A 26,261-nucleotide genomic window follows, 5' to 3' on the forward strand; every position below is an offset into this window, starting at 1 on the left:
CTTTTAAACTGAATTATGCATGTGCTTTGTTTTAACTCCTGCTCCATTCCATAAAATCACCCCACAGATTGTTATACTCATACTTCTCAGAGTTGTTCTGACCTTGAGTTGTTTAAAATGTAGATTTCCTCTCAAAGTATACCCACCCTCTCTGTCTCCGAACAATGTTTTTCATTTCCTAGGAAGTAGATTATGTCTGGCTCTGTACATGATTTGTGCCGTTTTAAATTGAACCAGATCAATGAACTTCAATATGTGTGACTTACATGAATGTGAAGGAGATACAAAATAACATTCAGAAAGTACCAAGCATCAGTGCTCTTTCCATTGTAGAAGCAATAGTCCCCACTGTGAGAAAAGCTGTACTTTCAAGCAGTATGCACATTTTACGAGCTCCATTACAAAATGTGTGCTAACACAGACATAAACAGGCCATAAAACCAGGGTTATCATCCTTGGGGCAAACCCGACTATTGGATTGCTGTTCTCCTCAGGATGGACACATGCTTATTGTGCTAAACAAACCCCTGCTCTCTTAGCAACAACACCTTTCAGCGTTTTCATTCCCCCTGCCTTTGGGGAGGTGTGTGTGTGTGTGTGTGTGTGTGTGTGTGTGTGTGTGTGTGTGTGTGTGTGTGTGTGTGTGTGTGTGTGTGTGTGTGTGTGTGTGTGTGTGTGTGTGTGTGTGTGTGTGTGTGTGTGTGTGTGTGTGTGTGAGCACAGGGAGCTGCACTTTTCATTACTCTCATAAGGTGATGTCAAGGGGTGAGGTTAGCTCGGGTCGTACAGCGTATCACAACTAGTGTCAGTGAAATGAGATGTAATATGTGGCAGAGTGGCGGTTATCAAACCATGCGTCCTTGCTGCAGACATTGAGAGCGGACATGAAGGGAAATGAAGCTTATGGTGGATGCTGAGATCTAAAAGGAGATGTCTCAGTCAGATAGATAACAGCAGAGCCTCTGAGCTTCCTGTGGAGACTGTCAGCGGAGCACAACGAAAATTATAAGACAGAAACATTTGCACTTAAATGCTATACGCTACAGCAACTAAAGGCTAAAGAGGTAAACAGATAATGTCATCAGTAAGATGCATGTTTAAAGTATCACATGTGACGGAATCTGAGCACACTTATGCAGCCGTGACCAGTGTCCTAACCTGCAGAGGACAAGGCTGTCACAATCTCATCTCCGATGTGCATCCATTACTGTGTAGAATGATAATGGGCCAGAGCCACTACAAGGGCAAAGCCAAACACTAACATGATTATGGTAATGACTGCCAACAGCTACTCCTCTAAGCGCCAGGGAGCACCGCACTGAAAAGGCAATTCCTAACAATTAATCAAAACACATAAATAGACATAATGTCGTTGACTTTCACGTCTGGCAGACAAGCGATTGGTGAATGTTGTTGATATCACAAAAGCTATTCAACCATTGTGATGCATGGGGCTGGTGGTGGGGGGATTTGGCAGGCTACAATGCATCATGCCAACATTTAGTTCACACTTTGTCAGCAAATATAATTAGCTAGAATCACAACTTTTACACGTGAGAGATATGCCAAGATATTTTTAACATCCATCTCTGTAACTGGCCTATACAAACTGACAGGTTGTATTTCAGACTGAACTGTCCCGAGGGGTTCTCGTTGTGATGACAAACCACATGGGATGATATCAGTTGTTTTACTGCTTGATATGGAAAATATACAGAGAATAATGCTTTAAATTATGTTAATTGGGAAGAAGTCAGAGCTTTAGGAATTGTAATTAAACTGCAGTCCTGATACCAGCTCTGTTAGGCTGCCTTTACTCTGCACGGGTTGGCTTGATTCGACTCACTTTTGGTACCAGGTCCTTTTCTCCATTTCATTTTCCACTGCAGATATTACCCCTCTCAGTTTATCACTCGGTGACATCACCAACGCAACACTTACAGAATCCTTTTTTCTTGCAACCCAACAGACAAACGTCTGCACTTCATCCGTTGTGCAGCATAGTTTACATTTTTTTTTTTTGTTGCTTCAGGGTATGAATACTAAGGGGCGGTATTGACAGCAATTACTTTCTGTAACCAATCTATGTAGTGTTCTTATTCCACCTTCTATTATTGGCCCAGAGCTTGGAACCTCGACCTACGTGCCACAAACTGTTGTATCTTACCGTACCATGCAGTTGAAATGAGACATGATAGGCACATCATTGCTTTGAGCTAATATGCTAACAATATATAATGTTTAGTGTGTTGGCATGCTGCTACCATGGCCAAAAGCAAAAGGGATAATTTACTTTTTTTTCTAACTAGCTAACTAACAGAAATTACGAGGTAAATAATGATGAAAATATAATTTGTATCTTTATGTCTGATCAACTTAATATCATATCTACATTCAGCAATTACAGATTGAGCCATTCTTATCAGATAATATTGGGTAGTTTCAAATGATATGTGATTTACAACAATGTTTATGCTAATTTCTGCCTAATCAGATTCAGTGTGAGGATTTGAGTGAATTATAACAATGCACTGTGTTTGACATCTTACCGATTGTGCATTACACTGCCGAGAGGAGCGGCACTGGGTGTAAATCCTAACACCTCTTCCAGCGCACCACTAGCCTCAGTACATACACTGCAAAAACTAAGCCTAAAAAAACAAGTAAAATAAATAATAAAATGAGTAATATATTACTTAATATAAGAAAAATTATCTGCCAACAGAACAAGAAAAATTCACTTGCCAAGACCTTCTTAAAACAAGTAAATATATCTAGCCTAAAAATATCTACATATATCTTAAAACGAGTGTTTTTAAACCAAAAATAAGTACATTTGAATTGATGCAAGGAAGGAATATAATCTTATTATAAGGAAAATGTGCTTGAATTCAGCATATTCTACTGCTATTGTCCCAAAATTCTATTTTATGTTAGGCAACATTTCTTAAATCCAGTGCAGCTTCACTTTAAACAGGTATATTTGTCTAGATACAAGATAAGATTTAAGAATTATTTTCTTAATATGTAGAAAAATCTACTTAAATTCAGCATTCGGTGCTATTCTTAAAATAAGGCTAAATACCAAGAAACGTAGAGACAAAACCTTCAAAAATCTTTAATCCTATCAAGATATAAACTTTGACTGCTTGCATAAAGAAAAATGAGTCTCAAATGATTTCTTTTAATGTTTTTATTGTTTTCAAACTGCGTAGTAAAGGTCAGTCATCAGATATGTCTTTAGAAAAAAAGAGAACATTCTTTCACTGTAAAATACAACACAAGTGAAATTCTCATGACACTTTTGACTCAGCGAACAATTTTCAATAGGACTATAAGTATGAGGGGCCGCTAGGGACATTATTCAGAAATACCGTTCACTTACACATGTGAAACACTCTCACACACACAACTGAAACCAAAATAATTTACAAACATATCTAAAAATCTCTCATATACACATATGAAACGCTCTCACACACATGACATCCAAAGTTATTCACACACACATGTGAAACGCACGCACTCACACCTGAAACTCTCTCACACACGAAACGCTCTCCCACAGATATGAAACGCTCTCACACACATGAAATGCACTCATATACACATGAAATGCACATTTCTAAAAGGCGAGATGCCTTCCGTTTCAACTGAAATCCCTCTCACACAACATATTGAAATCACATTTAATGTGTATATGAGTGCGTTTCATGTGTGTGTAAGAGCGTTTCACATGTGTGTGTGTGTGAGGGCGTTTCAGGTGTATGCGAGTGCGTTTCAGGTGTATGCGAGTGCGTTTCAGGTGTGTGTGTGTGAGTACGTTTCACATGTGTGTGTGTGAGAGCGTTTCATATGTGTATATGAGAGATTTTTACATATGTTTGTAAATTATTTTGGTTTCAGTTGTGTGTGTGAGAGTGTTTCACATGTGTAAGTGAACGGTATTTCTGAATATTGTCCCTAGCGGCCCCTCATATATAAGTGCCCTAATCACTTATGAACTTTTTCCAGTCGGCCATAGCCTTTTTGTATGAAGTAGTCATGTCACGGTCGTGAATGGCGTCCAAGAGGACTTCTGTCTGCACCACAGACAGGAGTGTTGCAATGCACTTAGGATAGGTGAGGTGAAAGGTGTAATAACATGCCATGAGATACATCACGCTTTCATGAATGTCCTCTTTTGGGAAGATGAGCACGGGCATGGTTCCAATGGCCAGTATACAGTTGGTTTCGCAGATGATGACAACAGGGCTGGAAAGTGGTCGTGTCTGAAGAAAGGTGTTTGGGTCTTCTGCAGACTGACACAAAAACAGACAAAGAAATCGTCACAAAAAGGGAAACAAATATGATCACAACATTTCACTCTTTGTATCGACATGAGAAAATTCTTATACATTTTCTTACCTCAAGGACGTGGAGCACAGCCTCACTTGCGTGCCTTAACTTCTTGGGTGGGGCCATAGGTGATGGGAACATCTCTGGTAAAGCCTTCATCATGGCAATTGAGTGCTTTACTGTTGAAAAAAAAAGTGTCATTCCGTTTCCTGCAGTCAGTTAATAAACAGACATGGTCAGAGATAATAATCACCTTTGTCAAGCTGCGGAGGCCTCATGAGCTTTTTGAAAACTCCATAAAACTGTGCCCTCTCACAAAAGGTCCCCCACCGGGTCTTAAGTTCCGTTAAGAAGTGGGAGTTGCCTTGATTGAGGACCCGCCGTAGTTCATCCATTAGCTAAAACAACGAGAGAGAAAATATGTAGAAGAAATATTAAAATCTACATTCCAAAGGTTAGTAATTCGTCTCATAACTGAATTTCCAAAAAAAGATTAATATGTGTATAATGTGATTTAAATGGTCACTTAACAAAAATATGCACATAGAAACATGTGTTTTTTTGCAAATGTATGTCTTATGCACACACTATTTTTAAATACGTATTGTGGACCAATAATACTAACAAAATAATGTTGTGTGTATCAGAAGCACATTTGTGAAATTAGTTATTTTTAAATAAGTGGAGGGTTTTTATATATCTATGCAGAATAAATATTTGTATTCAATAAGCATATTTGAGTCATTCATTTATAAATAATGAGACAGATCTGATTTAATTGTCACACCATTTCTCATTTCAAATTTGGTCTAACGTTATCTGAATTAGGAAGCATAGTTGTACAACATTTGCTTACATGATCCAGTTCTCCAAAGCAAGGATAAGCTTTAAGAATCTTGGAAGGCCTGTCCTGCTCCTTTGTAACATCAGAGTCAATGAAGGCCCTTCTCGCTTGGATTTCGAGGTCCAGGAGCTGAGCAACATCCATCTTGTTCGGTCTGGCCTTAGTTTTATACATCGCCTGTAGAGTCTTATAGTGTCTCGCCTGGGTCTGTGGGCTCTCCGTTTCTGATGCTAGAAAACATAAACCCCACTATTTTCATTTCTGATGTTAAAGTTGAAATGAGACATTAACACACAAACAGCCATAGTGACTGACACAGGGCAAACATAGATGAGTAATCTTGAATAAAAAAGGGTTCTAAAATAGCTTATTGATATTATTAAATTTTCTTGAAGAGATTTAACTATCTACTATTTCAATTTATGTACTTACCACATAACTGTTCAGCCTCCGGGGTGCTGCATCGAGATGGTGGTGATCTCTCCAAGATCAAGGTTGATGCGGTGGATTCATCAGTCTCATCAGTGTACGTCTCATGGCTGCTCTGAAAGCTTAAACTCCTAGGCCTCTTTCTTGAAGGAGTTGAACCCTGCTTCTTTTTGGGGGTTGTCACATTCTGGACCCTTTTCAAAAGCTGCTTTTTCACAGTTTCCTTACAAGACAGACATACAACAGGTTCTGTTATAACTCACATAAAACAAACTTGTATCAAACAAAATACACCATACAAGCAGTTGCACAGAGCTCTTATTGAACTGGATAAAACACATCACTCCCAGTTTGATAGGCAAATGATTGCAGTGCTTTGTCTGAACCATGAGTTGAAAACTTGAATAGTGACATACCCACTCAGCTCTACTGGTTTGAGATCTGTCCCGAAGCATTGGGTAGTACTCAAGCAGACGCTTCGCCATTACAGTGAGTTCACGGCTGCATGGATAGTTAAAGTCATCCCCAGCTGCTCTTTTAATGGAAAGCATGCTTGTGACTGTATTCCTGATTAATCGACAGCGAAGATCTTTGGAAAGGACGTAGTCTCCTTCTTCTCCAGCACGCTGCTTTTCAGAAAAGGTGCTTCGTGATTGCTCCAATTCTGTGTCTGTGTATAAGACATACAGTGGACTGGGAAGCTGTACGGTTCTGCTGGCACCATGTTGGGGTTGTGGGCTTTGAGAGGAGAAGGAGGGTGGAGAAAAGACGGGGGATGGAGAGGGGTTGGGGCAGGAGGAGGAAGAGGAGGAAGAGGAGGGAAACAAGGAAGGTTGGGGGTAGGAATAGGGCTGAAATCACAAGTCCCATGGGAGGTACTCGGTCTACACAGGTCTGTCTCCTGGCCCTGTATAAAAGATGCATATATATATATAAAATGGTATTTACAATGAAAAGAGCACTACGCTGTGACAACAACAAAAATCAACACAACCAAAAAACTCCACTTCAAATAACTGCATGATGACTAGGAAAGGCTTACTTGGTAACCGGTTTAAAGTCCCTCAAATGTTAGAATCTGGAAACACCTCATTTTCATCATGATTGAGTCTCCAAATGGTTCTTCTTCTTCTGAAGTGCTCAGGCCCGGGAAGGAGATCACGCAAGTCCTCCTTAGAGAGGCTGGGCAGCATGTCTCTGCTTATATTAGCAGCTGAAAACACATTTAACCACACAGTTAATAATAAGGTAAAAAGCAACTAATAACATATTTATCTAAATACATAAAATGAAAGAGTAATGTACATTTCTGGCTGGCTTCACAAGATTTTCTTTAACATTAAAAAATGTATTGCACTTACTTATAATTGATTGAAAAAATTGCTGTTACAATAGGTTCATCCAGAGTTAAAGTTATTTTGGCCAAATGAAAATGCACCAGGGAAATGAATAAACGAGGCATGTTGTTAGGATAAATCCATAACACAAATGTGTAAAATCTCATAGGCTATAAAAGTTATACATTTTCAGCATCTTTTATAGTACAATAAAACAAATCTTGATGTTTAAGAGCAAACACAGTTAAACTTATTTTCAAAACAGTGTCTTTACCTTGAAATCTTTATTCAAATAAGCATAATTTACGTCCCAAGCCTGCTTATATCCAAAGGACAGTGTAGTTTCAATAGCCTGCACTGCACTATCATACAACAACGCATTTGTAAATGCTGTCTACAACAAAGAAGGGCGCCAAAGATGGCTATGCTAGTGTACAACAAAGAAGGGCGCCAAAGATGGCTATGCTAGTGTACAACAAAGAAGGGCGCTAAAGATGGCTATGCTAGTGTACAACAAAGAAGGGCGCCAAAGATGGCTATGCTAGTGTACAACAAAGAAGGGCGCCAAAGATGGCTATGCTAGTGTACAACAAAGAAGGGCGCCAAAGATGGCTATGCTAGTGTACAACAAAGAAGGGCGCCAAAGATGGCTATGCTAGTGTACAACAAAGAAGGGCGCCAAAGATGGCTATGCTAGTGTACAACAAAGAAGGGCGCCAAAGATGGCTATGCTAAATACTTTACTGTCAGTTGTGGAAGGCTCATTTGCTTCTTGACATTATTTCTGGCAATAAAACAGTATCAACTAAAATGTTAACCACGATTTGTCGATTGTGCAGTTATTAACAGCTTACAGTAGATATTAGCTAAGTTAACTAGATATGTAGCCAGCCTAGCTAAGTCCAACCGATTCAAATAATGTAAAGCTTGTTGGAGAGGTGCAGTATAAAATACAAAATTACATTACCTTTTAATGCTGCAGTTGCTATAGGATCCAAGCATGTGATATCTCTTCCATTTTCATCCATGGCGTAGTTTTAATGTTCAATCACTTGCAGAGGTTCAGTCTTCTGCCTGAAGGAAAGCTAGCCAGCAACGTCCTGAAGCTAGGTGCACCTGACCTAACACACGCCCTTAACGGACCCTCTTCGCGGTTCCCATTGGAAGGTACCATTTCTTAAAGAGGGGTGACAGAGATATTTTATATGTTGCAAATATTAGGAATATTAATAACTGATGCGGTCATAGGTAACATTTCAAACATCTGTTTCTAGATGCACATCATTCCACAAGTTATTCCCAGGCATTATTATGACGTGTATATATATATATAGGAAGACGACTCACCGGCCTCCCCCATACAGCTAGAGAATGTGATAAACCCACTTCATTAGTTATTTTCCCCAACGTGTACATGGCCTGCTGCAGAAACGTTTTAATATCGTTAACTTTTGGAAGATTTCACGATGCTTTGGCGGTGCGTTATCTGCTGCGTTTTTATAACTTTTTCACTGAAATTATTATTGAGCCATATTAATCGACTGCACAGTCGCAGCTCTGACTTCAGGTTGCTCTGTGGCATTGATGGATGCACTGAGGAATATAGAGTGTACAACTCATTCTACCATCATGTAAAGAGAAGACACTTTCAACATCTTCTTGAAGACACCAGACCTGGCGACGCCACACGTGGAGATGAAAACCGACAGGAGGAAACCCAAGGACCGCAGCAAAAAGTAAGTAACGTCTGCTAATTCAGCTAAGATTGTTAGCTACAGTGTTTGGGCCACGTGGCCACTCGGATACAGGGTTAGTTTCGTACATTTTGTGATGCTACAGATAGCGTTAGCCAATACTGATCAGCCACATTTAGTTATTATAAATCCATTAGCATTAACTAATGAATCTGCTAGGCTACAAGCAGGCGGCATCTGTCAACCATATATTTTTAATTCAGCAGTTAGCTATGTAGTGTTTTTGTGGGGATGAAAAAACCGTTAAAAATATGCATTACGTTGGTGTTCGGCCACAGTTACTAAAACTGTAAATCACAAAAATTATGGTTTTCCACTTTTTCACTCTGCAATATTCTGCAAGGTGCATGCATCCCTGTCAGGATCTGCACATGATTTGTTGAATTCACAGTTTTAGCAAATCAGAAATAAATCTCAAATTCTTTACCCACTATTAAACTTAAAACAAAAATAAATAGATTTTCAGATTTGATTAGAAAAAAAAGTTTCGTGGTTTTGTTTTCTGGACTGAAAAAATGTAATAAAGAGTGTTACCCAGACAATGGATAAAGTGCTACGGCTTACAGTTAATAATTGTTGCTGAAATAACTCTTACCCCCAAAGTTTGTTTAATGTGAAAATAATCTTAGATAGAAAGGAATTACATATTTAAATTGCTCTTTTAGTGAAGCTAATTTTTTAATTTTTTACAATTTCAAACAATCTTGTTTCTTTGATATGTTGTACACAGGACAACATTCAACCCGATCAGCTTCCAGCCGACTCCAGCAGCGAGGATCAGAACCTTCACACACCTGACTCAGTTGAAGAGCAAATGGGCATCGACCAAGATGGAGCTGTCACAGTGCACCAAGTATGTTTTCTTTGTTGTTGACTATCTACTGAAAATTAAGGGCTGCTAAATAAAGGTCAGGCCGATATAGTAGTGGCTAATATTGGCCTAGCATATAATTTATATATCAATATTATGTTGAAATATTTCATTTAAATTCACCAAATGATTCATAAAACCTAGAGGTATATGTGAAGATGTATTTCTATGTGCTGTACTAGCAAAACTAAATGAACACATAAAGAGTTAGAATGGCTTATTGTCTTGTTGGAGTACTAATGTTTGATATGTTTTGGTCAGAGTTACAAAATATTAAATTATCTATCTTTGCTCACCACATGTCACCAGTTTTTTATCATCAGATGTGCATACATTTAAAGATTATATATTTCTGTCACATTGAGTAATGTTATACCTGCAAATGTCAAGTTACTACATTTTGTATTGTAGGATCTGACAACACATGCCACTGCCTTTGTTATCAATGCCCGATCCAAGCATCGTCTGTCACAGGTAAAATGCTTCCTATGTAACCTTTTTGGACTAAAAGCATTATGCCATGTGTGATCTGCTTCTCAGAACATATTAACAGGAAATATTTTGTGTGCGACAAAGAAATGCAAATGAGCATTTATTATCCAGAAATTCAAGCCATTCACTCTGACTAACCCAGTAAGGGATTTCCCATATTTTATTACAATTTATAACCAGACACAGTGTAGCCATATATTAAGTTAGACCTAGTTTTTCTTTGAGAACAGAGCACAGTATTTGGCTACCTACTGTACACAGTTAGCAGTTAATAGTGGTTCACTGATGGCCGAGTTCAGTTTTAGTGCTTTGTTATCCACTTTACTGTTGTGTCTATGTCATAAGCAAAACTGTATATCACATAAAGCTACAGTGATCATGATAATGTTTACCAACATCAAAGATTGATCACATCGCTTTCAATCTCTCATTTTCAGAAAGGCATGAATGACATTGTTGCTGGGGTACAGCAGTATCAATCATCACTATTGGACAACCTCAGGACGCAGATGAAGGAAGTTCTAAAGAAGAATTCAGGAAGTACAACCAATCAACTTGGAAAAGATGCAATGGATATATTTGACAGTTTCATTGACCCCTTTGCTAACGTTTCAACAACATTTCGCCAGAACAGTGTTATTAGGAAGCAGTTTTGTTGTGTGGATGCAGAGGAAATTCCAATTGCTCGAACCATATGCAGGAAGAAACGTGGAGGATCAACAGATTTTGTCATCAAAGACAAATTATTTTATTATGTACCATTAGTCAAAAGTGTAGAGCAGTTCCTATTACATCCGAGGATTTTGACTATGATTGAAGAGGTACCCCAGAGGTGCAGTGAAGGTTTTTTTCATGACCTTGTTGATGGTTCTCTTTTAAAATCTCATCCCTTATTTTCAGAGAAACCAAATGCACTGCAGATTATTCTGTATACAGACGAAATAGAGATCTGTAATCCACTAGGATCCTTTTCATCAAAGAACAAGTTGTTAATGGTGTACTACACCCTAGGAAATATAAATCCAAAATACAGGTCTAAGCTGGCTGCTATTAGGCTACTTGCGATGGCTAAATCAGCAGACCTCCGTCAATCTGGTGTAGATGTAATATTGAATAGAATAAAGGAAGACATGGATGCATTGTACAGTGGTGTTAAAATTCAAACTATTAACGGGGAGAAAACAATACATGGTGCTATGGTTTCTCTCTGTGGTGACACCCTGGCACAGCATGAACTCGCAGGGTTCAAAGAAGGAGTGGGCTTTGCTTACAGTAAGTGCAGACACTGTGAGTGTTCTTTTGAGGACATGCAGTCACAATTCAACGAGGATGCATATATTAAAAGAACATTGGAGAATCATGTCAGACAGTGTGATGAAATAGAAAAGGCTAACACAGACTTGCTTCGCAACAGCCTTAGAACAACATATGGGATCAATCGAAGGAGCAAGTTAGTTGACTTCCCATCCTTTGATATTATTCGGCAAACCCCGCAAGACATTATGCATGTCATTCTTGAGGGTATAGCTCCTCTGGAAATTAAATGTGTTTTGAATCATCTTGTTCAGTCAGGAGAGTTAAATCTGGACTCTGTGAATTCAGCTATTCTTGGTTTCCCTTATTCGCCTCTAGATGTTAGAGATCGACCATCCCCAATTTCTCCGAGTACACTGATGTCAACTGATGGTAAACTAAGGCAGTCATCAGGGCAAATGCTTGTCCTGTTGAGGATATTGCCATTTGTTTTGGAACATTTGAAAGTCAATGCATATGTGCAGTTGATAATGGACTTAATAGAGATTGTTCAAATAGTGTTTGCACCTGTTCTTACCATTGCAACTGTGTCAAGGTTAAAGTTACTGATTGAAAGTCATTTGAAGCATTGGAAGGAGCTTTTTCCAGACCACAATGTTACACCTAAGCAGCATTACATGATACATTTGCCATCACAGATAGAATCATTGGGTCCCATGGTCAGACATATGTGTATGCGGTTCGAGTCTAAGCATTGTTTATTTAAGCAATGGGCCTCCAAGCTCAATTTTAAAAATGTATGCAAGTCTTTGATTAATCAGAACCAAATATATGAAAGCTGCCAAAATGTTGACCCTTCCAAGCACCCAATTTTTTCAAATGAAAAGGAGATGGGTCCTGTATCTGAGGTTAGAGATCTACAATATTTACATGGGAAATTGAGGGACTTCCTAGGTTTTAGTGAAATTAACCATGCTGTATCAGTGAAATGGCTTGTGATAAATGGTAATAAATACATTACTGAGAAGTCCTTGATCCTTGCCAATGTACTAAATGGTAATACACCCGAATTTGGACTTGTCAAAAGCATATTTCTTGTTGATTCTAAGCTTTATTGTTTGGAATATCAGCCTTTTCAGTCCATATGCTTTGATAGAAATGTTATGGCTTATCAAGTTGAGGTCCCACACCTTGCACAGGCCACTGAGTTAGTGGATGCTGAAAAGCTGGTTGATTTTACCTCTTATTACACAATCAGCAGAAAGGGCCAAACCTATGTACAAGTGAAATACTATCTTGGGGATGTAATGGAATTACACAACAGTTCAAATGACTCATAGCGTGTTCCTTTGATATGATGATGTTGAAACATTTAAAGCAAACTTAGCAGGTTTAAATGTAGGACTAAGGTCCTGACTTAGGATATGTTATTAGCAGATTCAAATGTTAGCTGTTTGGATTCCAGATGCGTTTTGCATTATAGTTTGCAGTGTACCTAAATCATCTGTATCTTTGTATAATACTGGGTCTTTCTTTCAGGTTGTTTTAAATGTTAATTACATAACATGTTATCAGCCATTTAGGTGTTTATCACAATGCTGTTTATGTTTGCTAAATGCCCTTGGCCTGAATAATGTTACCTACTTTAACTTTTCAAATGAGATGTTTGCACATATTGCTCAATCACTTTAGCTTGCTGAAGAATAATACATGCTGAAAAGAATGTTCTTAATGCAGTAGTTTGACTTGGCTGGTGCTGTTATTTCTGTATACTGCATTTCATATATGGACATACTTAATTGATGTAGCCTACTGGGTTTTAGAGCGACAATAAAACAATGAATTTCATTTGGTCCTTATCTGTTTTTAATATGTTAAGAGATGAAAAAGGATAGGATGCTTGCAATAAGATATTCTGACTTTGAAAAAGCAGTTTTCTACTTATCAGTGTTGATCTAATATCTTTAGAATTATGGTATTTCTCAATTTAAACATTAATTTACTCAGAATCAGTATTAAAATCTCAAAAACAAGTAATAAAACCTCATTAAGATAATGAAGTAAAAAAACACTTAATGGAAGTGAAATTCACTACAGCAAAAACTTCTTTGTAAGAGGAAATATCTTGGCAGACAAAATATAAGCATATTTTGTCTTGATTTAAGATATTTCATCTTAGTAAGATTTCAGTTTTTGCAGTGTACACCTAGTAATCTAATATACAGTGTGTGTGATCACTCGAGCTTGTGCTTAAATGTGGGTGTTCAGTACCACTTCTGCACAGACACAGATGGTCCCCCTCCCCTTCTAATACCACCTTCCCTTCCCACCTTTTAAGAAAATACATTGGTTTGATTTATGATACCCCCATTAGCAACTTCCTCTTTTGCTCCTCTTTTCTCTTTTCGTTTAATTGCTACAGTTTCTTTCTCTCACCTTTTTTAACATACTAAGGAAATAATACGAGAAGGCGCTGCTTCTTTGTGAGGTTAGAGTAACGCTGTAGTATGCCTGTGGGCGTTGGATCTGGAGACAAAGCCTATCTTGTACAGAAACCACCCAAGGCTAAACCCACATGCAGGACTCTCCTTTCATTGGGGAGAACTTTATATACGTTTCCTATATAAACTACCCTGCAAATCTCAAGGGATATCTCTGCTTGTGTTACTGGTTTCAGGCAAAATGAAAATTACTAAACCACAATAAACAATGAACTTTTTCGTTTTTCCCGTTTATGTTTTTATCGTTTATGTTTTTATCGTTTTTCCTTAAACACATGCTGGGATTTGTCACCCTCTGTATCACCATGGGCAGGAATATAAGCAAGACAAATGTATGGCTCTTATCAAACAGTAGCTTACGGGTCCTCATTTTTCAGCGAGGGCCTGCACTCACAGGTATACATTGCATTATTACATTATGAAAAATATAGCACTGGAAGACCTGCTCTTATTTGATTTTCAACATTCATATGAATGCATGTATTACGTGTTCTTCTCTTGTAGTCAAGGCATGCAGCAAATGATGGTGAAGATAATACACAAGTTAGGCAACTGCTATGTGTGTGATCACATTTACAAGGGTACAAAAAAAGGTTTATTTTTAAGTCCTAGGATTCCAGTGAGTTGGATTGTGTTCCCTGAACATCTTAAAGTAGTGAATGGTTTGTGTTCATTCGTAGAGAGAGGACAGCTCAGCTGTGATGGAGTTGTATTGATCCTCCGTCAACACCACACATGCTAAATCCTCTTCTTGACAACTGTGATTGAACACTTTACAGATATTTGGCTGTGTGTAGTGAAGAAATCTAAAGTGGAAGTACTTTTTATTTAAAGGTCACCTATCATGCAAAATGTACTTTTTTATGTCTTTATACATAAGCATGTGTCCCCTCTGTGTAAAGATATTCTGAAAGTTTCAGGAAAAAAGATTCTCTCTCTTTTTGTCCTGATCCATTTAAAAACCTGTCTGAAAATGAGCTGATCGGATTTTGGCCACTTTATGATGTCATAACGATTTGTTGGCTTGTGTAACCATTAGCCAATCACCAACCAAGGTAACACCCGCCCACCTTATCACCTGAATCTCCTCCTAGAGCGCCATTGTGTTCTTTTTAACCAAATCTCTCTCAGAGGGGCATGGGGAGGGGCTCCTTATTTTCATCTAAAGTAAAATACAGAGAATCAGCACTTTTGAAACAGGGCTGAAACAGAGGGGATTATGGGATGCTACAATGATCTGTTTGGTGTTTGGAGCCAAACACTTCAGAGACATGTTTGTATATATCCGAGACCTATTATATATTGAAGAAAAAGAGTATAATAACAGACCTTAGGCACTTTCACACCGGAGTACTTTTCCCAGGAATAGTTCCGATAGTTCCTGTGACTTTGCGAACCTTTTCACTCCTTTTTAGTCCCTGTTAGAGAGCAGGGACTTTCCTGGGGAGAAAAAGGTTCCAATTTCTGATTGGCTGGGCGAATTGCAAACCACGCCCCGTAAAACTCGGAAAAGTTTTGTGAAGCCGCCATTGTATTTGCTGGCATTAGCATTATTAGCATTAGCCCAGCGCACCAACGGAGAGAGACTAACTTATGGCAACACAAAAAAAAACATGGGGGCGGTGGAGTGATGAGGAGGTGCCAGTCCCCTACTCCGGGGACTTCCAGCCGGGAACTTCGGGTGGCAGTATACGCCGTGAAGTTGTTTGCGGCCTGCCAGTAAACCCAAAGCAGAAGAAGAAGAAGAAGTGACGTCAGCGGCTTCATTTGCCTAATCCTCCCTCAGGGACTTATTCCGGTGTGAACGCGATCTGCTCTTTAGTTCCGGGAACTAAAGAGTTCCGATGAGCTAAGTACTGGGAACCAAGTACGGCAAAGTACTTGGTGTGAAAGCGCCTCTTTAAGTAAAGTACCATGGTGTGTGTCAGGACCTCGGCACAAACTGATGAACCCAAATGCACGACCCAGAGACAAAGTCTTGAATATACAAAAATGTATATTTATTTATACAGTTCAGGTAATCCCTCTTAACAGAGTAGGTGGTAGAAATAACAAAAGGCGCTCACAAGGAGGAAAAAACTAGCGTAACAAAAAGAGGACTAAAAACCCTGGGTTAACCCTAACCCTAATCCTGTTAGGCTAAAAACTTTAAAAAACTTAAGCCTAACAAAATAAACAAAACCTGACATGAGTGAAAGCGATCCTTTCTGAGTTGAGGCTTGGCACAACCATTCGAGGAAACAAACAAGACGAACTGACACAGGACAGGGAGAGACAGGACTATTTAAATGTGGGTGAGTGGGAACATGTGGAAACAATCAGGGGCGGGGCAGACACTGATGATGGCGGGGAAAAAAACACAAGGGGAGGAAGAAAACAGAGCCTGAAATGAAAGACAAGAGGGAAATACAAAATAAAACAGGAAATGACAGACAAAAACATAAACATAACTAACACATTTGACAAGACACAACAGTGTGGCAATACTCTTAAGATATCCAATAAAAACAATGGAGGGAAAGTACAATATCTGCTGCCATATAGTGAGCAGAGAAAATGAAAGTGCACAAATAAAAAAATATATAACTTTCTCCAAATATCTTTTTGCTTAATATACATGTAAGTAGTACAATGACCATTTGTTTCTAATCATTCAAGTTTAGACACACATCAGTTTGGTTACTGCAGCAAAGATGTGTTGCCGTTGAATTGAAAGATCAGCGTACCAGTTCGTTGCCAATGCAATTATCTGAATGTTGCAGATGTGTATTTTAAACTGTTTCAATGTTTTGACTGCCTAATATTTCACTGTAAATGTGTGTAAAGATGGTATGCAGTAGAGCACAGTTACATAACGTGCATTCTCAAAACAGTTACGACCTACACTGAATTTAAATGTTCTTCTGAGGTAGGTTAATTTGTATAAAATATAGATTGATGATAATGACAAGCATGTGTCCCCTGCTGTGTCAATAGATGACTTCACTGTGAAAACGGCCAGTTTGATCGACTGTAGGAAGAGGACGATGTGTAAAATGCGAATAGATACGCCAACAGCCTGCAGAGGATCTGGCCGAGGCTGTGTACTAAGTGTTTGTAGTTACATTAATGCAGCGGTTTGTGCCAATTCTGCTCTTCTACATACCTGTGTGCACAAATGGGGGCGATGCCTAGCAGGAGACCGTTACAGTCTTTGACTCAGTGAGATTAAAATGCATTTTGTAGAGTAGATGTTGGGTGCACATGTATGAGACCTGAAAGTGAAGGTAACTGGGTTCTTACTTTTTTTATTTTTGTTCTACTTTGTTTACTACTCTCCCTTTTTTAAATGTTGTTGATAAGTCATAAACTAATACAAAAAAAGTGAAGGAAGATTTCAAGGACTATAATCAAGCATTCTGGTGACTTTTGTGCCAACAGTTATGATCACTAACAGAACCATTATCTACTCCTATAGAGACTATAAAATTAATGACTCAGAATAATCTAATTTTCTGCTTCATTATTAATTTGCTCCTCGGCAGCTGTTATCAGGAGGGAGAGTCCTTTAAAAATGATCGGTTCCAATATGTTTGTTGCAGCGAACGTACGAGCTGTTCATGTTGTACTGCCTTCTAGCTAATACTGAACAGACAGAGGTGATGACTGTTATGCATCTTATATTGCTACTAGGAAACTAGGAAAAATAATGTGTATATGTACATTTATGATCTGTAATGCAAAACAAATCCTGTACAAGAATAATTTAAAACATTGTATACTAATTCAGGTGAGTTTTAATGATGTGGCAGCTGATTTGAATTGGTCTTCATACAATATGGACATAATTCACTCACAGATGAAGCTAACACATGCTACAATTTACAATAAAATGCATGAAACTATTTCCTTAAATCTTGATTGTTTGTGCTTCCCGGCACTAGGCCTACACACAGCGAGGACAATACACCTGTAGACAAGCTGTTTTTGGAAAAGCTGTAAATCCCCACTAGATGAGGTGTAATGAGGGAGTGCTGGGCTGTGATCCCGTCTGCCCCGGGGCTTAATATGGTAACACCTGCCGCCACAACACCCCGGTCGTCAGCAGGGAACGCAACAAGGGTTTACCCTCTTTATAACCCCGGCGAAGCATTTCATTTCCGGGCATTTGGGTGGGTTAGTGGAACAAGCAGGTGGGTGTCAGGACTGGCAATCAATCAGGGTGATGCTGCGAGACAGTGACATACGACAGAGTCATCACTTCAGGCCGAGAGGAAGGCAGTAATAATCTGTTTGTTATGATGAGGTGCCAGCTGGCCTGGATAAAGAAAGGAGATGTGTGCAACATACACTTGCAAGTGTTATGTGATTATGTGTGTGCCTCTGTGTTTCTGTGTATTATTCATTCAGTATACTGAGTCATGTGACGGCCATTACTTCACTGAGTGGCCCACAGGAGATGCTAAACACCACTTGGCCACAAACTTAATAAATAAGTAAGCACCTTAATTGTTTTTAATCAAGATCTCATTTTAGTTGCGCTCTAATGAATTCATTACGGTGGGTTGGGGAGAACGCTGAGCTCAACAGTGCTTGAATTCACACAAGAGGATCTACTGTTGTGTTATGAAACAGATCTGAAAGTGTAACAATCCTGAATGAAGTATGAATTTTCTTCATGGTTAAAACCTGTTAAGACCCTTTTTTTTTTCTTTCACGACACTGTGTCTCAGGGCATCTTAATATTTAAGAACCTATTAATGTGTTATACCAGATTAACGGGAAGAATCTCAGCTAACTGACGATACAAACCATTTTTACCAGAACAAAACACAAGTCTCATAAGAAGCATCTAAATGACCCTTGAGCGAAAGATGCTAACGCACTTTGGCACAGAACTCAAGATAAAAGATACCCTTATTACTTATCGTAGCTGCACATACAAGATATTTGATTAAAGCTGAGGTTCGGTTGATCCGAACTCGCGACAGGGGAAGCAAACACAGACATCACAACACGTACCTTTATGTAGCTTTTACGGGAGATCGTCTCACCGTAGCTGTCAATCTAATCAAAAGACTTGTTCAATGGCATTAAAACGAGAAAAAACGCGGCTGAATCGGTTATTCCATAGGTTGATAATGTTTCTGTGGATTTGAAAAAATTATTTATAATCCATAATTCAATTTTTATGTAAAAATCGGAGAGTAAAAGTTAGCTGCTAATGGTAGCCACCAGAGTTATCGCAGCTTCCGGTTTTGGCTATGCGTCAGTCTCACACACACACATGACCAAATAAGGAGCATGTGGGAGTTCCCCTCGATTCCATTGGCTCTGACGGTTAGAAAGAGATGTCAATCAGCAAAATCGAGCAAGGGGGGCCAGAGATAGGTCAAATCCACCCAAATGACCCCAGAAGTGTTTTTTTGTGCTAAATCTCTCTAAGAAGGTCAAATGTTACTTGTTTTGCATCAATCTTGATACAGGGTACTTATTATATGTTTGGATTCCTAAAGCTTTTAGTCTATCATCCCATCATTCAAGGGTGGTTTTCACTATAAGTAATTTATTTTTTTGGACGGACACAATAATTTACATTTTTTTACTGTGTTCAATCTGAATTTACTTTAAAATAAAAACATCTATATTGATTCTGACACTTCTACATCCAACTCACAGATGTAACCTTGCTTAGAGTAAAAAGATTATTAATTTAACCCTTTTAGAAGTGAAGATATGGTCATTTGTTCTGGGAATGTCATTTTCGAGCCTGAGACCTGAAAAACTGGCTCGGGGGTTAACAAGAGGATAATAAAGTTGACTTCGATTTTGACTAAACTTCTCTCGAAATAGGTGGGTTTTTTATAACAACGTTATGATAACATTGCACTTATCAAAAGTAAATGCTAAGATTGACACTCCTCCGACAAACAGTATCTGAATCTTAGCGTGATGAAAGAAAAACACATTTCTCAAGATATTTCGATGTTTTCCCTTGTGGATCGGTTTGAGGTTTTGCTTCCAGTTCGTATATATTAATATTCACTGTCCTTTCAGCTCTGTTTTGGTCTCCTCTGATTTTTGGGGAAGAATATCTGGCCTTCAAGTAGCTATAAGTTCTCCATCTTGTTGCTAACTTTTCTTTCTGTCATTTGGTGCTCAAGTTTTTATCAGACCTGTTTACCGAAGGCAGCAATGGGTTTAATGGGAGCGGTGAGAGTAAACTAAAAATAATTAAGCAAGCTAAATTGCTCCATTGATATTATAATATAACAGCAGCTTTGAACTTTTATGGTTAATTTAATCAATAAATAAACATGTTTCCATTATTTTGGCTGACATGGAGATTTGTTTAAACTGTGTGATCGTTTCTCTATCTAAGTTTTTATCTTCACATTGCCACACTTGATTTGTTGAAAACTACATTTATATTACCAACAGGAATAATTAACAAAAAACTAAAAGATCCAAGCAGTAATTAAATTGAATTGTCCTTTAATCTGCATCATTCTTGTTCTGATGTTCATTTGATTGAGGAATTCAAACAAGCACAAGCTTTTTTCACGTCTGCGTCTGCGATGATAACAAGCAGCCACATCATATTGTCATTATGGTTTAATATGGTGATAAACTCATAAGTGTATTCATGGATGAAATGATGACTCATTACAATGCAGGCTGCATGCAGATGTACAACAACAATAAATATTAAAAGCTGCGAGTAAAACACAAATGTATTCTCTCATGAGCCGTTAATTTGTGATATGTCAACATGAGTACTGTAACATTGTGCTAACAGTCTCGGCTGTTGTGATTATGGTTGACTACTTTGTATAAATCAAAGTGAAGAGCAAATAAAAAATGGATTTTTATCATGTGGTGTAGTCGATCTTAAAGGTCCCATGACATGGCCATTTCTACTGATCATAATTCCATTGTTGAGGTCTACTAGAATATATTTACATTGTTCAATGTTCCAAAATCACATTGGTTTCTCATACAGCATCTCTGTATACTAGTATGTGTATTCACTCTACGTCCTAAACGGCTTGTTGGAGCTCCTGCCCCCCCCTCCCTATGAGCCCACTGTACTCTGATTGGTCAGCTCGCCCACTCTGTTCTGATGAGTCCACCACCGTACCACACACCAGGCCGATTATCGGCGTCGGTGGGCGTCAGGCCGACGATGAGCGTCGACACGCCCTACTCAGATTGGTGTGTCCCGCACCGTCGGGTCTTTTCAGCCGGGCCGACGCCTTTTCGGCCGAAAGGCAGTAGGCAAAATAAATCACTCTGATTGGCTGTTCAGCTAGCGAATCAGTGCATGAGAAGCGAAACGGAAGTGAGGGACCCAAACAAACTATTAAGAAGGCAAATCTGAGACTTCATTTAACTCCAGCTCTCGACACAGGTTCGGGAAAGCCCCGTGAGCTTCTCGTTGTAGAGTGAAAATGGAACGGACACGCTATTTGTTGTTTGTTTATATCACGCAGTCTGTTCTTCTTCTCTCGGTTATCACGCAGTCTGTCTTCCGGATGTTGCCTCTTTTGAATGACGAATACACACTACCGCCGCCTGCTGGTAAGGAGAGTTATTGCCACTCTCGCATGCGCAGTTCCTATGTGCTTCTTGGCCGTCGGCTGAAGTCTTTGCGGTGTGTTCCAGTGCGACACATGGCCAAAACGCAGAGACGCGAGGCGACGCAACAGTCGGGGTCCGTCTGTGTCAGTTCTTTGTTGTCAGATTGGTGTGTCCGTGCCTTTACAATGGCGTTTGTTAGCAACCAGGAAATGACACCAGTAATGACAAACAGATGAGAATGCTGCGTGGGGTCTGGGTGCCGTGTTGGCGGGACGTTGCGGGGCTCGCTGCTCCGCCCTTTGAGGATCGAGGAGCGGACAGTGTGAGCTGGGTTACTGGTGTCGTTTCCTGGTTGCTGCGTGGGGTCTGCAAGACAGCGAGACACAGCAGAACTCAGCCTGAGCACACACATACACTCACAGCCAGCTGTTCGCCACACAGTTCGCCACACAGTTCGCCACACAGTTCGCCACACAGTTCGCCACACACTCACAGCCTGAGAAAAGATAAGTGAGTGTTTCTCCACGATCCCAACTCGGCTATTACCAACAATCAGGGAGCTCTATGCAAGTCAATGGTACTCCCTGATAGTTGAAAATGTACGTTAAAGGTCCCCCACTGCGTTTGATAGTGACGCAAAGGGATCCAAGGAAGAAAAAAATGGAAAAATAAAAATCTCCAACGAGGCGTTCTGGGGCAGCATAGACAGGTATTTTTTGTGTTAGAGTTTTACCCGCTACAGGGTGTACTTTGATGGTTTGTGACTTTGCAGACCGTTTACATGCAGAAAAAGCTACATAACACACAAGGGGACAGGTAATAACTGGAAAAGCATGTCATGGCAACTTCAAATATAATTACGAATGCATATAAAAATGAGTTATTGTTTAAGTGGATGGACATCTAAATCTCAGTGATGTAGAGAACTATCATTGCAAGGCTTAAACACATTTTAATACATATTGTCATACATACAGAGGAGCCGGATTTCCTTTAGGTGTCAATCTTACAATGTCAATCTCACATACAATTTTCCTCTAAGCTGCCAGGTGCAATGTTGTTATTAAATGAGTGGGGATCCTTTATACACTGAACAAAAATATAAATGCAACACTTTTGTTTTTGCTCCCATTTTTCATGAGATGAACTCAAAGATCTAAAACATTTTCTATATACACAAAATAACCATTTATCTCAAATATTGTTCACAAATCTGAAATAATCTGTGATAGTGAGCACTTCTCCTTTGCCGAGATAATCCATCCCACCTCACAGGTGTGGCATATCAAGATGCTGATTAGACAGCATGATTATTGCACAGGTGTGCCTTAGAATGGCCACAATAAAAGGCCACTCTGAAACGTGCAGTTTTGCTTTATTGTCTGGGGGGGTCAGAAAACCAGTCAGTATCTGGTGTGACCACCATTTGCCTCACGCAGTGCAACACATGTCCTTCGCATAGAGTTGATCAGGTTGTTGATTGTGGCCTGTGGAATGTTGGTCCACTCCTCTTCAATGGCTGTGCGAAGTTGTTGGATATTGGCAGGAACTGGAACACGCTGTCGTATACGCCGATCCAGAGCATCCCAAACATGCTCAATGGGTGACATGTCCGGTGAGTATGCTGGCCATGCAAGAACTGGGATGTTTTCAGCCTCCAGGAATTGTGTACAGATCCTTGCAACATGGGGCCGTGCATTATCATGCTGCAACATGAGGTGATGGTCGTGGATGAATGGCACAACAATGGGCCTCAGGATCTCGTCACGGTATCTCTATGCATTCACAATGCCATCAATAAAATGCACCTGTGTTCGTCGTCCATAACATACGCCTGCCCATACCTTAACCCCACCACCACCATGGGCCACGCGATTCACAACATTGACATCAGAAAACCGCTCACCCACACGACGCCACACACGCTGTCTGCCATCTGCCCTGAACAGTGAAAACCGGGATTCATCCGTGAAGAGAACACCTCTCCAACATGCCAGACGCCATCGAATGTGAGCATTTGCCCACTCAAGTCGGTTACGACGACGAACCGGAGTCAGGTCGAGACCCCGATGAGGACGACGAGCATGCAGATGAGCTTCCCTGAGACGGTTTCTGACAGTTTGTGCAGAAATTCTTTGGTTATGCAAACCGATTGTTGCAGCAGCTGTCCGAGTGGCTGGTCTCAGACGATCTTGGAGGTGAACATGCTGGATGTGGAGGTCCTGGGCTGGTGTGGTTACACGTGGTCTGCAGTTGTGAGGCCGGTTGGATGTACTGCAAAATTCTCTGAAACGCCTTTGGAGACGGCTTATGGTAGAGAAATGAACATTCAATTCACGGTGGACATTCCTGCTGTCAGCATGCCAATTGCACGCTCCCTCAAAACTTGCGACATCTGTGGCATTGTGCTGTGTGATAAAACTGAACATTTCAGAGTGGCCTTTTATTGTGGCCAGACTAAGGCACACCTGTGCAATAATCATGCTGTCTAATCAGCATCTTGATATGCCACGCCTGTGAGGTGGGATGGATTATCTCGGCAAAGGAGAAGTGCTCACTATTACAGATTTTTTCAGATTTGTGAACAATATTTGAGAGAAATGGTTATTTTGTGTACATAGAAAATGTTTTAGATCTTTGAGTTCATCTCATGAAAAATGGGAGCAAAAACAAAAGTGTTGCATTTATATTTTTGTTCAGTGTAAAAAATAAGGGGTCTATATTCCCCTTTGGTACAATGGACTCCCTGTTCATGTAGCCTCACCTCTTCCTATTAGCTGCAACCCCTATTAGCTGACCTATGAACCATAGATACAAATATGCATACACACACCCACACACAAACCTCAAGGACAAACAAAGAATTTCAATAGACTTTATTCATTTTCATGTGTCTCTGCATTTGTGTGTTTATGTCTTAAAGCTTCACTCTGTTTCCGTGGATGGGTTTGCGTGATATGACCATACGCCTTCATACACTGCCGGGGACCGGAGGCCTAACTTCTTTACTTTTTAATATTCTGTTTTCTCTATCGGGCTAAATCATGTCCTGTATCCACCTATTCTAAGCGCACACAGCATGCTTTAAGGCAGAGTTTGCCCGCAGAGGATACACAACACGCAGCCATGATTGACGGTGTCATAAAGGTGTGACGGTGGCTGTTCTTTTGTGTAACCGGGCCCGGAGTGGAGGGCCGAGGAGAATGTATGTGACTTGTGAAACTAGGGTGGCCTCACATCGAGAGAGGCGGCAGAGTGGCGCTGGTAGGGCCCGCGGCTCGGGTGATAATCTCAACACACAGTGAGCCCCGAGCCTGAAGCTGGCGGCCCTCGCTCCGCTGCACGCTGCTGCGCCTGTCACGTTCCCGCCACCTCCCAGCAGAAATAACCAGCACTGGCAGAGCTGGTGGCCGGATGCAAGGAGGTGCCAGTGGCTATAACAGCAGATATATCGCTTATGAGATCAGATGTCTGCAGGGCTAGAGGAGCATGAGAGACTGTGGATGAGAGAGAGAGAGAGATGGAGGGAGAGAGAGAGAGAGAGAAAAAGATACAGCATTCACATCAGGAGGAAATTGCTTTGCTGCCACCAGCCCTTCGGTGGTAAACACAGCGAGTTAGTGTGTGTGGCAGAGAGTGGGTATAATTGTCTTGACATGGACATTGTTTCGATGGACAGAGGGAGTGAGGAGTGAGAGAGGAAGAAGGTAAGGGGGTGGGGTGAGGTGAGGGGGAGCTGTGAAGTATGGATTCAGGAAATTGGCATGGCGTCATTCACACAGTGCCTGGGTAAAAGTGGCTCAACGGCAAGGGCAGAAAATTGTTTATGAAGCTTCCCATCCCCGAATCTAAACTGAACAGCTCACCTCATCGGGGTCTCGACCTGACTCCAGTTCGTCGTCGTAACCGACTTGAGTGGGCAAATGCTCACATTCGATGGCGTCTGGCACGTTGGAGAGGTGTTCTCTTCACGGATGAATCCCGGTTTTCACTGTTCAGGGCAGATGGCAGACAGCGTGTGTGGCGTTGTGTGGGTGAGCGGTTTTCTGATGTCAATGTTGTGAATCGAGTGGCCCATGGTGGTGGTGGGGTTATGGTATGGGCAGGCGTATGTTATGGATGACGAACACAGGTGCATTTTATTGATGGCATTGTGAATGCACAGAGATACCGTGACGAGATCCTGAGGCCCATTGTTGTGCCATTCATCCACGACCATCACCTCATGTTGCAGCATGATAATGCACGGCCCCATGTTGCAAGGATCTGTACACAATTCCTGGAGGCTGAAAACATCCCAGTTCTTGCATGGCCAGCATACTCACCGGACATGTCACCCATTGAGCATGTTTGGGATGCTCTGGATCGGCGTATACGACAGCGTGTTCCAGTTCCTGCCAATATCCAGCAACTTCGCACAGCCATTGAAGAGGAGTGGACCAACATTCCACAGGCCACAATCAACAACCTGATCAACTCTATGTGAAGGAGATGTGTTGCACTGCGTGAGGCAAATGGTGGTCACACCAGATACTGACTGGTTTTCGGACCCCCCCAGACCCCCCCAATAAAGCAAAACTGCACGTTTCAGAGTGGCCTTTTATTGTGGCCAGCCTAAGGCACACCTGTGCAATAATCATGCTGTCTAATCAGCATCTTGATATGCCACACCTGTGAGGTGGGATGGATTATCTCGGCAAAGGAGAAGTGCTCACTATCACAGATTATTTCAGATTTGTGAACAATATTTGAGAGAAATGGTTATTTTGTGTATAGAAAATGTTTTAGATCTTTGAGTTCATCTCATGAAAAATGGGAGCAAAAACAAAAGTGTTGCATTTATATTTTTATTCAGTGTATATACAGTCTATGGTGGGGATA

The 26,261-nt window shown here is 40.4% G+C and overlaps 2 protein-coding genes across 5 annotated transcripts; one reads left to right on the plus strand and one right to left on the minus strand.

Annotated features, from left to right (window-relative positions):
* Nucleotides 1–3,921: 3,921 nt before the first annotated feature.
* LOC117543785 lies at nt 3,922–8,051 on the minus strand. 3 transcript variants are annotated; one of them, XR_004568603.1, is made up of 8 exons: nt 7,916–8,051; nt 6,700–6,824; nt 6,028–6,518; nt 5,615–5,834; nt 5,195–5,412; nt 4,592–4,736; nt 4,408–4,512; nt 3,922–4,301 (listed from the first exon to the last, which is right to left on the minus strand). XR_004568603.1 is itself a non-coding variant. In XM_034212348.1 (7 exons), exons 2-7 carry the CDS (start codon nt 6,160–6,162, stop codon nt 3,990–3,992), a joined length of 1,140 nt encoding a protein of 379 aa, XP_034068239.1. In that variant the 5' UTR covers nt 6,163–6,518; nt 6,700–7,869; the 3' UTR covers nt 3,922–3,989. The 3 variants fall into 3 exon arrangements, 2 of the variants coding, with proteins under 2 accessions (XP_034068239.1, XP_034068238.1); XM_034212348.1 differs by lacking the exon at nt 7,916–8,051 and having other exon boundaries at nt 4,408–4,517; nt 6,700–7,869; XM_034212347.1 differs by lacking the exons at nt 6,700–6,824; nt 7,916–8,051 and having other exon boundaries at nt 4,408–4,517; nt 6,028–6,622.
* A 312-nt stretch (nt 8,052–8,363) lies between these two features.
* LOC117543784 lies at nt 8,364–12,715 on the plus strand. Of its 2 annotated transcripts, XM_034212345.1 has the most exons (4): nt 8,364–8,684; nt 9,433–9,555; nt 9,985–10,047; nt 10,503–12,715. In XM_034212345.1, exons 1-4 carry the CDS (start codon nt 8,415–8,417, stop codon nt 12,657–12,659), a joined length of 2,613 nt encoding a protein of 870 aa, XP_034068236.1. In that variant the 5' UTR covers nt 8,364–8,414; the 3' UTR covers nt 12,660–12,715. The 2 variants fall into 2 exon arrangements, with proteins under 2 accessions (XP_034068236.1, XP_034068237.1); XM_034212346.1 differs by lacking the exon at nt 9,985–10,047.
* Nucleotides 12,716–26,261: the final 13,546 nt, after the last annotated feature.

Source organism: Gymnodraco acuticeps, unplaced genomic scaffold (assembly GCF_902827175.1).
Source record: "Gymnodraco acuticeps unplaced genomic scaffold, fGymAcu1.1, whole genome shotgun sequence".
NCBI classification, from domain to species: Eukaryota; Metazoa; Chordata; class Actinopteri; order Perciformes; family Bathydraconidae; genus Gymnodraco; species Gymnodraco acuticeps.

Excerpts from the sequence above, each read along its gene's own strand:
- LOC117543784 (XM_034212345.1), top strand. The coding sequence starts at position 8,415 with ATGCTTTGGCGGTGCGTTATCTGCTGCGTTTTTATAACTTTTTCACTG. Across the intron at positions 9,556-9,984 it reads GAGCTGTCACAGTGCACCAA|GATCTGACAACACATGCCAC; the intron begins GTATGTTTTCTT and ends TTTGTATTGTAG. Across the intron at positions 10,048-10,502 it reads CCAAGCATCGTCTGTCACAG|AAAGGCATGAATGACATTGT; the intron begins GTAAAATGCTTC and ends TCTCATTTTCAG.
- LOC117543785 (XM_034212348.1), bottom strand. The coding sequence starts at position 6,162 with ATGCTTTCCATTAAAAGAGCAGCTGGGGATGACTTTAACTATCCATGC. Across the intron at positions 5,413-5,614 it reads GGAGGCTGAACAGTTATGTG|CATCAGAAACGGAGAGCCCA; the intron begins GTAAGTACATAA and ends TATGTTTTCTAG. Across the intron at positions 4,737-5,194 it reads GCTTTGGAGAACTGGATCAT|CTAATGGATGAACTACGGCG; the intron begins GTAAGCAAATGT and ends TCGTTGTTTTAG.